Raw genomic sequence first — 14,059 nt, 5'->3', positions numbered from 1 at the left:
TATTAAGCAATAGCACTTTATTTAAACAACCAATCCTAAGCCACAACACTAAATGACAAGACTCATAGGCTGCGGCATACATTGTATAAAATTGATAAGGTTTCAATGCCTTGGTTTGTTAAGTTTCTCCTGTAATGTCAAAGGTCAATGCAGATTACGTTGTTTGATTCACTCAAATCATTATGCATGTAAAAATGTTGTAACAAATAACCATTCACTAGCACACTTAATGATATACCAAGGCAAAGTGCTTTCAAGGATTGCATTATCATGACAGTTGGATATTTGTTCAGGGGTGGGAGGGAGGGGGGGGGGGTTGTATGTCTCTTTTAGGGCATCTCTTAACCCCTAATGCTGCATCGCACATTCCTCTGCTTCAGTCAAAATCTCAAAGGTCTGGGGTGGGGTATGACAAATGATTCATTTATTTTATTTTGAATGCTTAAGGCTGGAAACGATAACATTTACCTTCACACGTAAACACCACATTCATAAATCAGACTTCAGTAAGAGCCTTAGTTATTTGTTGCTTTTGTAATGAAGTTAGATGCACACACATTCTCCCAATCTCTCGTAGTTTCACACAGTTACAACTGTAAACTTGATGTTTAGACATATGGCTCAACTTACAAACGTACAGTAAAAACCCGGATGATTACTGGTGGTTAAAGGATACTTTCAGGGGGTTAAATAAAAGCAATCATAAAGTACCTTGTTGCGACAAGTATCTGAAGGATAGCAAACATGTACCACAGACGAGGTTCACGTGTATGCTACAACAGACCTTAAAGAGATTTCATTCTGATCATAATACAGTTTGGCTTCACATTCCAGTGGCTGTTGTGATATATTATTTTTCCTTTCATTTTACATGCTCGTACACACACACAAAATCACATTTGATTTGTCTTTTAGATTAAAAGTGATTAATATGCGTTCATATTTTTGAGACACAAGTATAGGTGGTTATGAGCTAAGAAGACAAAGATGAGTTGTGCATCAAGGAGGTAGGCAAAACATGATCATAGCAATTACATTAGTAGCAAAAGTAATCTTTACTTTCATAATAGCATGGGCTTTGTATCTTGCCAATGAGATTCCATTTTGGATGAGACCGTTTTGGTCTCGTTTTGGATGAGACCGTTTTACCCTATTTCAATAACTTAATTGTAATTGATATATTTTCTGAGGTAATATGATTTTAATATCGCACAATGTCATGCTAGTAAAACCTATATAAGATTTGTTGTTGTTGCTGTAAGCAACTGAAGGCTCTAGAAAATATACAATACTGAATGCAGGCATGCTCAAACTCTCCACCAGGCAGCAGTAGCCGTAATTGACTTCAAAACAGAGCCTAAGGTGCAAGAGAAGAGTGAAAAGTTGATAAAAGGCCTGAAAAAGCATTTTATGCATTTTCACTTGCTCACATTGCACCACCTGAATTTATAATTAGGCCTAAATGAAGCACAATAAACACTTTCATGATCACCTACAGTTCACACTGAAGTCACATGAGAGGTTAACATGCTGTCCTAAACATTGGCTTGGCATATCCTATCCATTCTAAGGACCACAACCAGATATGCAATTTTTTTTAACCACTTGTCCCTGACATGAAATTCTTGACCAATTCATAACTTTAACCCGCAACTTCCGAGATGGTGAAAAGAATTGCAGCGAAACAAGGAGCCAATGAAATTCTAGCAGAAGCAATGTGGAGCCAATCAAAGCACATAATAATTCAAGGTCATAGCCCGTAGACATGGCCTGTTATATTTTGCCTGGCTGGTCTATGGAGTAAACAAATCCCCACATCATACAAAGCAATGTCCAATGACTGAATCAAAACAAGATGCCTCTGCCCTCCTGAATAAGAGCTTAATATATCCAGAACCAAAATAAAAAAGGAGGGCTGCTAAGGCAAAGGACACGGCCAACCACCAACCTCAAGCTTTCAATTACACTAGAGTTTTACATTTTATTCAAAGGGTCAGTTAATGCATATTAGGCTACCACACATACTACGTAGGATACTGTACCAGAAACCAGTCGGTCTAACCTTACATATTATAATCTTCAAATATGCTCAAATTAAAATAATCACATTTATGGACTCGAACCAAAAACTATTAGACCATAGCACCAGAATCTTACAAACATCACTTGTGTTTCAAAGGGAATGTACTTCGTGTTACCAATTAGAAACAAAATAACAATATTCTTTACGGTATTTGTAAACCAGGAAAGTGTGTAAAGTAGTACAATAGCCATCAACAAAGACACACTTTTTCTTTGCCCTTTTGCTGATAGCAGTTCATATTGCCATCTCACACTCACATTCTTGACATCATACTCACTAATGAAGACATGACATCTAACTGCCCAAATCATCACACAAACACAGAACTCTATGCCTACTCACTGTACTATAAAAGTAATCACTACATCCTTAAGTTCTATGGCATAGCAATCCATTGTATTTCTTGTCCACAAAATACAATCTTCTACCACCAACTCAAACCAAACCCAGTGCCTTGATGTTACCTTGAAGATGACATATATTATACTTAGAACATATCGCAATACAGAGAACAATTTCTATAAAACACAAACATAGATGCCCAAATAAAGGGGTTGCATACAAACTAGCTATTAAAATGTTTAAGCTACAACTTTTAAGTCTTGATTATCTTAAGTGTGTTATTTTTTGCCTTCAAATACGGTTAGAAGGGGTTGTACAGACACCAACTAAAACTACATCCCGATCAAATCAACATATACACTGCTAAAATGGTACTACAAATGTCAAATATTAAATCTCTCTCTCTCAGCTTTATAATAATTCACCATGTTGATTTCAATACCATTTAGTTGAGTAAGTAAATCAACTATCTCTACACACTACTGTCTGCAGTGCATTTTTAGTGATGTGCTTAGAACATCCAACAAAGTGCACTTGCCAATATTGCTTTTGTTATGAATTCACACTACAACTTCAGTATTATCACCACAGTGATCCAAAACTATTTCACTGTGTGGTTTTTCAGGTCCCTTAAGAAAGGCTGTTCATTGAAAAATATGGCAAGCCAAGCAAGACTAAGGCAAGAATCAAACAAGAGCTAAATAAACTAGTCAAGTTGTACATCCAGGTGTTTGGATTTATGACAACAGCACGAGTGTTTCTTTGGATTTGTGCTTTGAAAAATGTATCCAGCCAATTAACAATTTCTCCAGGATTCAAGCCACAGTGGACCACATGGATGATGAGATTGGGAAGCACTATAGCATAGCATCATGTTTTGTATTATGAATGAACAATGGCTCACTAACTTCACCCCGTATGTGATTGTGAGTAGTTGTGCGACCTCAACTTTTATCAACAATAAGGCTTTCAGTTGGCATGAATGGAAGACCAATTTCGTGATGCATAAAATATAAAAATCAGACTTCACTATTTGCTCAATTGTTTTCTAATGACACAGTTTAGTATACCTGTTTGTATCAGGACAAAGTGTCAGTCAGGATTGTATTGACAGTAATAGAGGATCTGAGTTTTGCCGTTTACAAGTTCAAATAATATTCTTTAACCATCTTCAATTTTCTACGACATCAAAATAGATTCCAACCCCATAATTTTGAGCAGCCATGTGACATACAGTATAAGAATGCACACAACTCTCATAAATAAGGTACTTTATGATGGATCTAAAACCAGTTCCGTTCTGAGACATCTCTCTTTTGCCTACTAAGGCATTCCTTTAATGGAAATATCATGATTTAATATCCTTATTCACCTATTTGCATTGTCCATCCTATGGGTAGTTGTCAAGAAGCAGTCAAGTCATGAAGGAACCATCAAAACAAAGAGAAAAAAGTAAAATGTTTTCATGTTGCATAATATGTATCAGATAACATTTACTCTCCAATGAGGTTCAATACATTAACAAAATGCACTGGCTTGGATAAAAATCATTGCGAGATATAACATCTTGAGGTAAGCTGTTCGATGTCTGATTATGGCTAATCAAGTAATACATGAAGTCACACAATAGAAAGTGTCGACATTACTCTCCACTAAGACAAAAACATTGCATCCCTTTAAAGAGTAACGTTACTCTTAGATAGTATTTTTGGAGTGAGAGGTCAACTCAGTAACTGCCCTTAAAGAGGAAGAGAAAACGGACAAAATAAAAGCAATTGGTGTGTCGACATTTTGTCCCTGAAGTTTTTCAAAGCAGCCAACTACTGGGTTGAATAAAGTGAATCCAAGGATCAGTATGCTTTGTTTTGATCATAGGTATATGTTGCTAAGCCTTAACTACAGAGGCACAAGAGAGACAAACGTATTCAACCAGTTCCCTCTAGTTAATTCAGGACCAAACAAACTTTGGACAGTACAACAGGCCACACCACCTATGAGGACTATAATGCAGAAAAGAGCACTAGCTACATGCGTGCTAACAAAAAAATGTGTCTCTGTAAAAAGAAAAGGCCAGAAGTCTGGAGTCAATATATAATTGTTAAATTCTATAACCAGTTTATTGTGTTTGTTTTTATTTATTTTCTCCATGACCTAAAGTATATGTGCAGCGATATACAGGGGTATGGGCAATCCCACATGAAAATGGAACAAATGTCAATTGTCTCTCAATAATAATGTTAGACACGTGCCAAATTCTGCAAAATTACACTTCTTACTGCTACATTTCAAGACCTTATTTTTGAAGTGGGACCAACAGTTTTGTTCCATTTTAACAAGCATTTGGAAGTTATGATTGAATAAGCATGGAAATCTTTTCCACCTAGTGTAGTTGTACAACAATGACAAATTAACAATGAAAGCATAAACATAATATACAATCAAAGAATCTGAACATCTCAAATAAATATGTTGTGTACATAGACATAGGACAGACATGCAGCAGTTAGAATCATGGAAGAACTTAAAGGGATACTTCGGGATTTGAGGCCCTTTATCTACTTCTCCAGTCAGAAGAACTCGTGGATACCATTTTATGTGTCTGCGTACAGTTTGAAGGAAGTTGCTAACTAGCGTTAGCGCAATGACTGGAAATCTATGGGTCTCATTGGGCCTCATTGCCAAAACCCCGAAGTATCCTTTTAATATTGAGCTTCACTCATGGATCTATACTTAAGACATAATTCCATCCATATCAAGAGGTGTTTGTTTTGGTGATCAAATGTAAATTTATAACGGACTATAACATGAGATTACTTAACTTCTTGTTAAAATCCACTTAAATATAACTTACTGCATCTTACATGTTAATTTATTCACTTTTTTTGTGAATTGTAGCCATTTTGAAGAATTCTTTGATAACAGTACACCGATGACAAATAAATATCTAATTCAGCAGTTTAATTATGCTTGGAGAAGAGAAAACGTTTGTGTACTCATGATTCAAAATAATATTTTAAATGGAAATAAAAGAAAAACACAATGGTAACTGCCTAGCTATTGCCTTCATCCAATGAGTTTTCAAGTAATGAAGGACACCGATGTCCTCGAGGTACAGTCATTGGCAGATATCCCAGAGGAATACGCTATGGACAGCATCACCATGGGGATCACTGGCATAACCAAAATAAACCGACAGCCTCTTTGTTTCTAACTTTATCCCTTCCACACCTAATTTAGGAGGTTATTTAAAATCAGCATGACATAAGTGTTCGTTCTCAGATGAATGCTTTCTCACTTGAAGGACAATAGTGTCAAAAGTAATAAAGTATTTCCTATTCTCCAATTTCAACATGACCCTACTTAGTCTTTCTTTCCACTCACATATCTGATGGCAACATTTTACAAGTTGCCCAAAATCAATAAGTACCCTGAATTTCTCTCAAAAGAAAAATGGAAGGAAACAAAGATGTTGAATATGCTTCCTTTCAATAGTTATTCCCCCAACATAACATGTAACTCAGTTTACAGTATTCTGACTCAACTACTTTTGTGCAATTTTACCGTCTTCTACCCTACTAGCCACTCTGCCATATTGTTTTCGATCACGCTCAAATAAAATTGACTTGATCAGTCTTGCATCATGCAAATTACAATTACCTAATGCTATGCATTTCACTCCTCCCCTTGCCCAAAGCTCCCATATCACTTATTCCTACAATCTGAAGCACTTTGAGAAAGTTGTCAATTTTTGCAATTTCAGCCATTGTAAGGTATTATTGTCATTTGTCAAACTTGACCTTTACTTTTTTAATCTCCATAGACACTTCCTTTTTCCATAGGCAGACAAACAGGGATTTCTACGGCACTTGTGGGTCTAGGTAACAGCATGGGGTGTTTTTAAGGACGACTGTTTTGATATGGTATTGATGTAAGACAAAAAGGGACACATTCCCAAATGCAAATCAGAAAAAAAATGGAGTAACAAAACAACGATTCATAATTTGAGAGGTATCGTAAGGCAATCTAGATAGAAAAAATGGCGAGTACATGATTAACAGGAGTGATAGCTCCTGTGCCAACTGTTGACAAAATAAAACTTGAGGAAATAAAATAATCCCGTGATTACAAGAGTCACAATGATTATATTGGAGTGAGGTTTGTACTGAGACATAAGGCAGTGCCTTCAGAAAGCAAAAAAAAAAAGAATCACATTTTGTCCTGAATACAAAGTGCCATGTTTGGGGCAAATCTCACACAACACATTATTGAATACCACTCTCCATATTTCCAAGCATAGTGGTGGCTGCATCATGTTATGGGTATGCTTGTAAGCCAGCAGCATAACACCCTGCATCTCACTGCTGGCTTGCTTCTGAAGCTAAGCAGGGTTGGTCCTGGTAGAGAGACCAGATGCTGCTGGAAATGGTGTTGGAAGGCCAGTAGGAGGCATCCTTTCCTCTGATCTAAATAAAATATCCCAATGCCCCAGGGCAGTGATTGGGGACATTGCGCTGTGTAGGGTGCCGTATTTCGGATGGGACGTGACTCTCTGTTGTCACTAAAGATCCCATGGCACTTATCGTAAGAGTAGGGGTATTAACCCTGGTGTCCTAGCTAAATTCCCAATCTGGCCTTTATATCATCATGGCCCTCTAATCAGCCACAGCTTACAATTGGCTCATTCCTCTCCCCTGTAACTATTCCCCAGGTCATTGCTGTAAATGAGAATGTGTTCTCAGTCAACTTACCTAATAAAATATGGGTTAAAAAAAGGACTGGAGAGTTTCAGGATAAACACAATAAATGGATTGGAGCAAAGCACAGACAAAATCCTAGAGCAAAACCTGGTTCCATCTGCTTTCCACCAGACACTGGGAGATTAATTCACTTTTCAGCAGGACAATTACTTAAAACACAAGGCCAAATCCACACTGGAGTTGTTTACCAGGAATACAGTGAGTTTTCCTGAGTGTTACAGTTGACTTGATTCGGCTTGAAAATCTATGGCAAGACGTGAAAATTGTTGTCTAGCAATGATCAACAACCAATTTGAAAGAGCTTTAAGAATTTTAGAAAATATTAAAAATGGGCAAATTTTGCACAATCTCGGTGTGCAAAGCTCTTCGAGGCTCACAGCTGTAATCGCTGCCAAAGGTGCTTCAAACAAAGTATTGAGTCAGGTATGTGAATACTTAAGCAAATTAGGTATTTCTGCATTTTATTTTCAATACATTTGCAAAAATGTCAATAAAAATGTTTTCACTTTGTCATTATGGGGCATTGTGTGTAGATTGGTGAGAAAAAAGTAATATTTAATACAGCCTGAATTCAAAATTTAACACCAAAATGTGGAATAAGTCAAGGGCATAAATACTTTCTAAAGGCACTGTATGCACCACATTGTTAGGCAATAGACTAACCCATCCGCTGAATGCAATAATACCCTTCAATGGCTCAAGATAAAACACAATCCTTCTGCATCGATGCACGAGGAGAAGGCAGAAGTAAAGATGTTGCTTTAGTTCATTTTTCATTATTGTCCCCATCATTTCTATTACTTTTTTCTTAGTTAAACAGTGCAGCAAAAATGTCAGTTATTCAACAACCAAAACCCCTGCTTTAATTTAGACATACATAAAAATAAAAAAATCAGCAATTGACTAATATGGCTCAGTGGAGACGTCTGCAAATGTACGTAATATCTTACATTTCTGCACTTAATCAAACATGTTCTTGAGTTTCAACCCCTGCTTTTTTTTTTTTTGAAAGGCAGTATACAAGTATACTTTCCGTTTGAAATGTATTTTGGGCTGCGTATGTTTGCACACCAAGGGGTGTCCCTCAACTCTTCACTGCTCCCTTATGCTGATCCCAAAGAGAACCATAACCCTCCAATTAAACCGTGTCTCTCATACAAGCACCCACACATCACACATGATCGTGAAGATCAGTCACCAGTTCATCTACTCTCATCTCTCTATTGAAGGTATTGTCTTCCCTAAATATAAGTTCATATCTACATAGGTAACCTATGTAAACACACACATACATATAGAGATATTAAATATACAAAAGTGCTTATTCTTGAAATAAGTGCTTTGGGTCAGGACTGAGTGAAAATAGAGTTGTTTGTTGTTGCATTACTGAAAATCGAAAAATGCTTTCAATTGTTCTATTGCCCTAAAAAGCACAATACTAGGGTAATCCTTGTCCACAGTGTAAACGGAATGGTTAAATAGGGAGGGAGGAAATAAAAACATAAAAAAGGGTCTTGGCGGTATATCATGAATGTAATCCTTTTTAGGCTTCTAACCTCCACACACTCGACTTATGCTTTCTTGACTTACGCTTTCTTGATCCCCTAATTGAACAATTAGGTGTTCAGTCCCACATGAAACGTGTTCCAAAAGGGGATTTTTGTTTTCAATGTCGTATCAAACCAGCCTAACAAAACCACAGGCTAAACCAAATCTATGGTCAATGAAATGTCACACAATATAAGATAAACAATGGATGGGACCTAGTTGTGAGAAGTTCATATTTCAACCAACCCAAAAAATTCTAACATAGCAAGTCACCCGTGAACATAATAAGAACATTATTTAATGGCTTACTATTCGATGTGATCTCACGTCATTGAACTAAACCTTCTCTGACATCATATAAAAAGGCTTATGTAAAATAACACAAAAAGTTCAGGTAGCTTAATACAATCATTTTTTTCAGCATATTAGTATAAATGTGAGGAACAACGACGACACTGGTTTTGGCATTTGCTATTCCTACATGTAAGGGACAGACTTCGTCATCTTGTTTTTTTCTTAAACGCTTTGACATGAAATACCTTGTAGAATACCAGTACTGGCCACGGAACAGATAAGCTGTTTTTTCTCTCTGTTTATCTATTTTTTTCCTACATTCTTTTTTGAAACAGTTCCTTCCCAGCCATATGGTTGAATGCACCAGGAACTGACAATGAATCTCAGTCTGCAAAATGATTCAGAAATTGATGCAATGTTTTTTTCTTATATAAATAATAGTATGTACATCTAAAGAGATGTGCTAAATGGTTTCGATATTCCATTCAAAGAGAACAATTCTAGGGGTAACATTAGGTTACACAAGTGATGATAGGACTGAGGCATGTCGAGAAAAAAACAACAATTCAACTGAGAAAGGTGGATGAGGTTGTCAGTGTATCACACGATAGAGGTATTGGTACCAGACATGCCTACATGGTGTTCTTGTTGATGCAAAAGAGAAACGGGAGCACACATACTTGAAAATGGGTGTAAAAGAAATCAATCACTTTTGGTATTCTTTGAAATTCAAATAAATAAAATACTCTAAGACACTTCTTAAACAACTTCCGAGATGCGGTTACTTATATATAAAAGCCATTGTCACGCTGATAATCATACATTTAAAAAAGCTAAAAAAAAGTAGCTGTCCATACATAACCATAGCAACGTAATGCAGATATTTTAGTTTTCAGTGTTAGCCATATGTTGTGAAGAGTAAAGATACCGGTACATTACCACTACTTTCACAATTTCACTAATCTAAGCCAAACTACATTTATGTAATATTGAAAATACATTAACAAAATAGGATAATGCTTAATATTACAGTACACCATGGATTTGAAATGTTCCTGAATTCCAATTAGTTTATGGAAGTGTGAGTAAGATCAAATACTGATAGATTTTGTCATCTGAATTTTTTCAAATCGCTACAACCACATGAAAACAATTACAACAAAGTGAACATATGTTAATTAGAACATCATTCAAATTAACTAACAATCTTCATAAATAGCTTAATCAAGTGAAACACAAAAAACTAATTTGATTCAACTAATGTGCAAAAGAAGACAGAAGCAAACAAGTATGGCTGTTTGGCATGAATAGATAAAAAGGTTAAAAAAAGGGAAAATTACATGAACCTTTCCACTATAGCAAACAGCAGGGAAATAAAAATGCTATAAGAGTTTGAAGGCTGTCTGTGACTGAATATTGCTTCCAATTCCAAATAATGTAAAGAGTCAAATTAAACATTACATGTAGATCCGCATTGACGGAAACCGTGAACACAATCCATGGAAAAGGCAGCAATATTTTAGCAGCTATATTAAAAACACGTATTTCTCATGGCTCTGTTGTGCAAACATATTTGACTGACAATTCACAAGTAAATGCGACGTCGGTTTACATTGTGTAAACAAGTGTTTATACAACAATAGCTTATACCGCAATCAGTATGTGTGCTAAACCCATCTTTCTTTAAAAAAACAGAGTTTCATCCTTTAAAAATGTCCCACTAGAATTGTTCTCTTTTTAAGTCTCAAATAATCAGGGATAAGGTGGGAGATCAGAGTGCATAAACTAGTTGGGGATGAGGGGGTGGGGTCATCTCTCAGTAATTCTCAGTGTTCCATAGGCACAACATTGTTTAAATATCCAGAAACGCCTACGACAGTGACAAGCGGTAGTGGGGTTCAGGCAAGAACCACAACTTCTTCCTTTAGTATGGACTCCTTGAGAGGGGGGCTAAGATGGCCTTAGCCATTAGGAAGTGCTTGTTGTCGGATGTCTAGGGGAGTAGACACCAGCTTGTAACCGCTTATTTTAAAATCTATGGGGTTTCTGTGCAGAGCTTTCAACTCTCTCTCTCTCTCTCTTCAGAGATGCACAGCACGGGAAATACCCACACATGCTGCATATTGCACCAGTTTAAGTCAGAGGAGAAGTTGGAGGCACCGTTCTCCTTCTACTAGGTCATCGCTTTCACTGGGATTTGCGAGGTTAGTTTATTCGTTGTTGAAGTGCAATATCAAAAATTCACCAAAAATGTTACATTTAATTTAGAACTAAAATGATACTATCTGTAACTTGTCACACATGCTTGTGAATCTGTTAATTCAACAAAAACATCCACGATAATATCGTAAGGGGTAAAAATCATCACTGCTGGTAGGATTTAGAGGGACTCTGTGACGAGCTCTGTCCTGGACACTGGACAGAGGGTGTCTTACCTAAGCCCAGGCTAGTGACGACAGACAAACAATGAAAATGATGCCAGAGGAGAGAGGCAAATAATTGCATATAGGTTTGACAACACCCATTAGGGATTTCGTTTTTCTTCAAACAGACAGACACACGCACACACATCCAAACACACACACACGTGAAACTAAGTATATTCCTGCTCTTGTTGTGTGTTAGAAAGGGGGGTTGTAACCCGGATCATAGTGGATTAAAGAGGGGCGATCCGGCTAGTTAGAGATACAACGGGACAGGGGCACCTAGGGTATGGTGGTCTGAGGGGGAGCAGGTTTGGGGGGGGTTTCATCTCACTCGGTGAAGCAGCCGTCCAGGCCGATGGTGCCATGACGGTCCTTGGCGTAGGTGTGGCGCAGGTTGCCGTTGGGCAGGGGCCCGCAGGCGGCGATGCCACAGTACTTCAGCAGGTTGAGGCCAAAGGAGGAGGCGGCGCTGGCGTCTTTGGGAGGGAAAGGCTTCATGGTGGAGAGGATAAGGGCCAGGCAGTCCGCCACATCCTTGTTAGGGGCACAGGCCAGGGCCGGGGTGTGGCCTGATGAGAGGAGAAACAAACAAAAACACACAATTGATTAAAAGACAATTCACATTTAGGAAGAACAATTTCTCTTTTATAAAATTCTCAATAACAACCTGGTTAGTCAAGAGGGCTAAGCACTTTTACTCAGAAACATATACACACCAAAACGAGATAAGCAAAAAGCCCCCTCACCCCAGTGGCATAGGCAGAAACTGATGTGTGGCTGGGCCTGAGTAAGTGACTGGGCCAACATTTTCCAGAAAAAAATACGGCAAAAATACCCCGTCATATTTAAGTGAAAATTTGTTCAATCATATTGTATAATTGAAAACACAAAAAATGGTACATTTGACAAAGAAACACTACAAACTAGGGATGTGCATGGTTATTTGAATATCTGAACGGACGTTAGTAGTCGAATAATGGTGAGTATTCATTTTTGGGACCAAAAAAATGTATAGGCCAAATTTAACATTTCTACTTTTCTAAATGACATCAAATCAAATGTTATTGATCACATACACATGGTTAGCAGATGTTAATGCGAGTGTAGCGAAATGCTTGTGCTTCAGGTTCCGACAGTACAGTAATATCTAACAATTCCACAACAACTACCTAATACACAAATGTAAAGGGATGGAATAAGAATATATACATATAAATATATGGATGGGCGATGGCCGAGCGGCATAGGCAAGATGCAATAGATGGCATATACACATATGAGATGAGTAATGTAAGAAATGTAAACATTATTAAAGTGGCATTATTTAAAGTGACTCGTGATCCATTTATTAAAATGGTCAATGATTTGAGTCTGTATGTAGGCAGCATCCTCTCTGTGTTAGTGATGGCTGTTTAACAGTCTGATGGCCTTGAGATAGAAGCTGTTTTTCAATCTCTCGGCCCCAGCTTTGATGCACCTGTGCTGACCTCGCCTTCTGGATGGTAGCGGGGTGAACAGGCAGTGGCTCGGGTGGTTGTAGTCCTTGATGATCTTTTTGGCCTTCCTGTGACATCGGGTGCTGTAGGTGTCCTGGAGGACAGGTAGTTTACCCCCGGTGATGCGTTGTGCAGATCGCACTACCCTCTGGAGAGCCCTGCGGTTGAGGGCGGTGCTGTTGCCATACCAGGCAGTGATACAGCCTGACAGAATGCTCTCAATTTTGTGCATTTGTAAAAGTTTGTCAGAGTATTTGGTGACAAGCCAAATTTCTTCAGCCTCCTGAGGTGCGCCTTCTTCACCACGCTGTCTGTGTGGGTGGACCATTTCAGTTGGTCCGTGACGTGTACGCCGAGGAACTTGAAGCTTTCCACCTTCTCCACTACTGTCCCGTCGATGGGGGGGCATCTCGTCGTTGTCCCTGTAAGCATCTCGTCGTTGTTGGTAATCAAGCCCACTACTGTTGTGTCGTCTGCAAACTTGATGATTGAGTTGGAGGTGTGCATGGCCATGCAGTCATGGGTGAACAGGCAGTACAGGGGGGGGGCTGAGTGCGCACCCTTGTAGGGCCCCAGTATTGAGGATCAGCGAAGAAGAGATGTTTCCTACCTTACCACTTGGGGGCAGCCCGTCAGAAAGTCCAGGACCCAATTGCACAGGGTGGGGTTGAGACCCAGGGCCTCAAGCCTAATGAGCTTGGAAGGTACTATGGTGTTCAATGCTGAGCTGTAGTCAATGAACAGTATTCTTACATAGGTATTCCTCTTGTCCAGATGTGATAGGGCAGTGTGCAGTGTGATGGCGATTGCATCGTCTGTGGACCTGTTGGGGCGGTATGCAAACTGAAGTTGGTCTAGGGTGACAGGTAAGGTGATTTGATCCTTGACTAGTCTCTCAAAGCACTTCATGATGACAGAAGTGAGTGCTACGAGGCGATAGTCATTTAATTTCAGTTATCTTTGCCTTCTTGGGTACAGGAACTATGGTGGCCATCTTGAAGCATGTGGGGACAGCAGACTGGGATAGGGAGCGATTGAATACGTCCGTAAACACACCAGCCGGCTGGTCTGTACATGCGGCTAGGGATGCTGTCTGGGCCGGCAGCCTTGCGA

The 14,059-nt window shown here is 38.6% G+C and overlaps 1 protein-coding gene across 3 annotated transcripts in view; it reads right to left on the bottom strand.

Annotated features, from left to right (window-relative positions):
* LOC112254745 (serine/threonine-protein phosphatase 6 regulatory ankyrin repeat subunit C) overlaps positions 1 to 14,059 on the bottom strand; it is a 45,682-nt gene continuing 31,623 nt past the window's right edge. For 2 of the 3 annotated variants that reach the window (XM_024427546.2, XM_042324573.1), the window contains exon 28: positions 11,803 to 12,019. In XM_024427546.2, the coding sequence (XP_024283314.1) occupies positions 11,945 to 12,019 (75 nt within the window). In that variant the 3' untranslated portion in view covers positions 11,803 to 11,944. Of the gene's footprint in view, positions 12,020 to 14,059 lie in introns of all 3 variants that reach the window. The other variant, XM_024427545.2, reaches the window with a different exon arrangement.

This window comes from Oncorhynchus tshawytscha, linkage group LG07, assembly GCF_018296145.1.
Source record: "Oncorhynchus tshawytscha isolate Ot180627B linkage group LG07, Otsh_v2.0, whole genome shotgun sequence".
Classification (NCBI taxonomy): Eukaryota; Metazoa; Chordata; class Actinopteri; order Salmoniformes; family Salmonidae; genus Oncorhynchus; species Oncorhynchus tshawytscha.
Note: the sequence above shows the minus strand (reverse complement) of the source record. Positions and strands in the feature narration are given on the sequence as shown.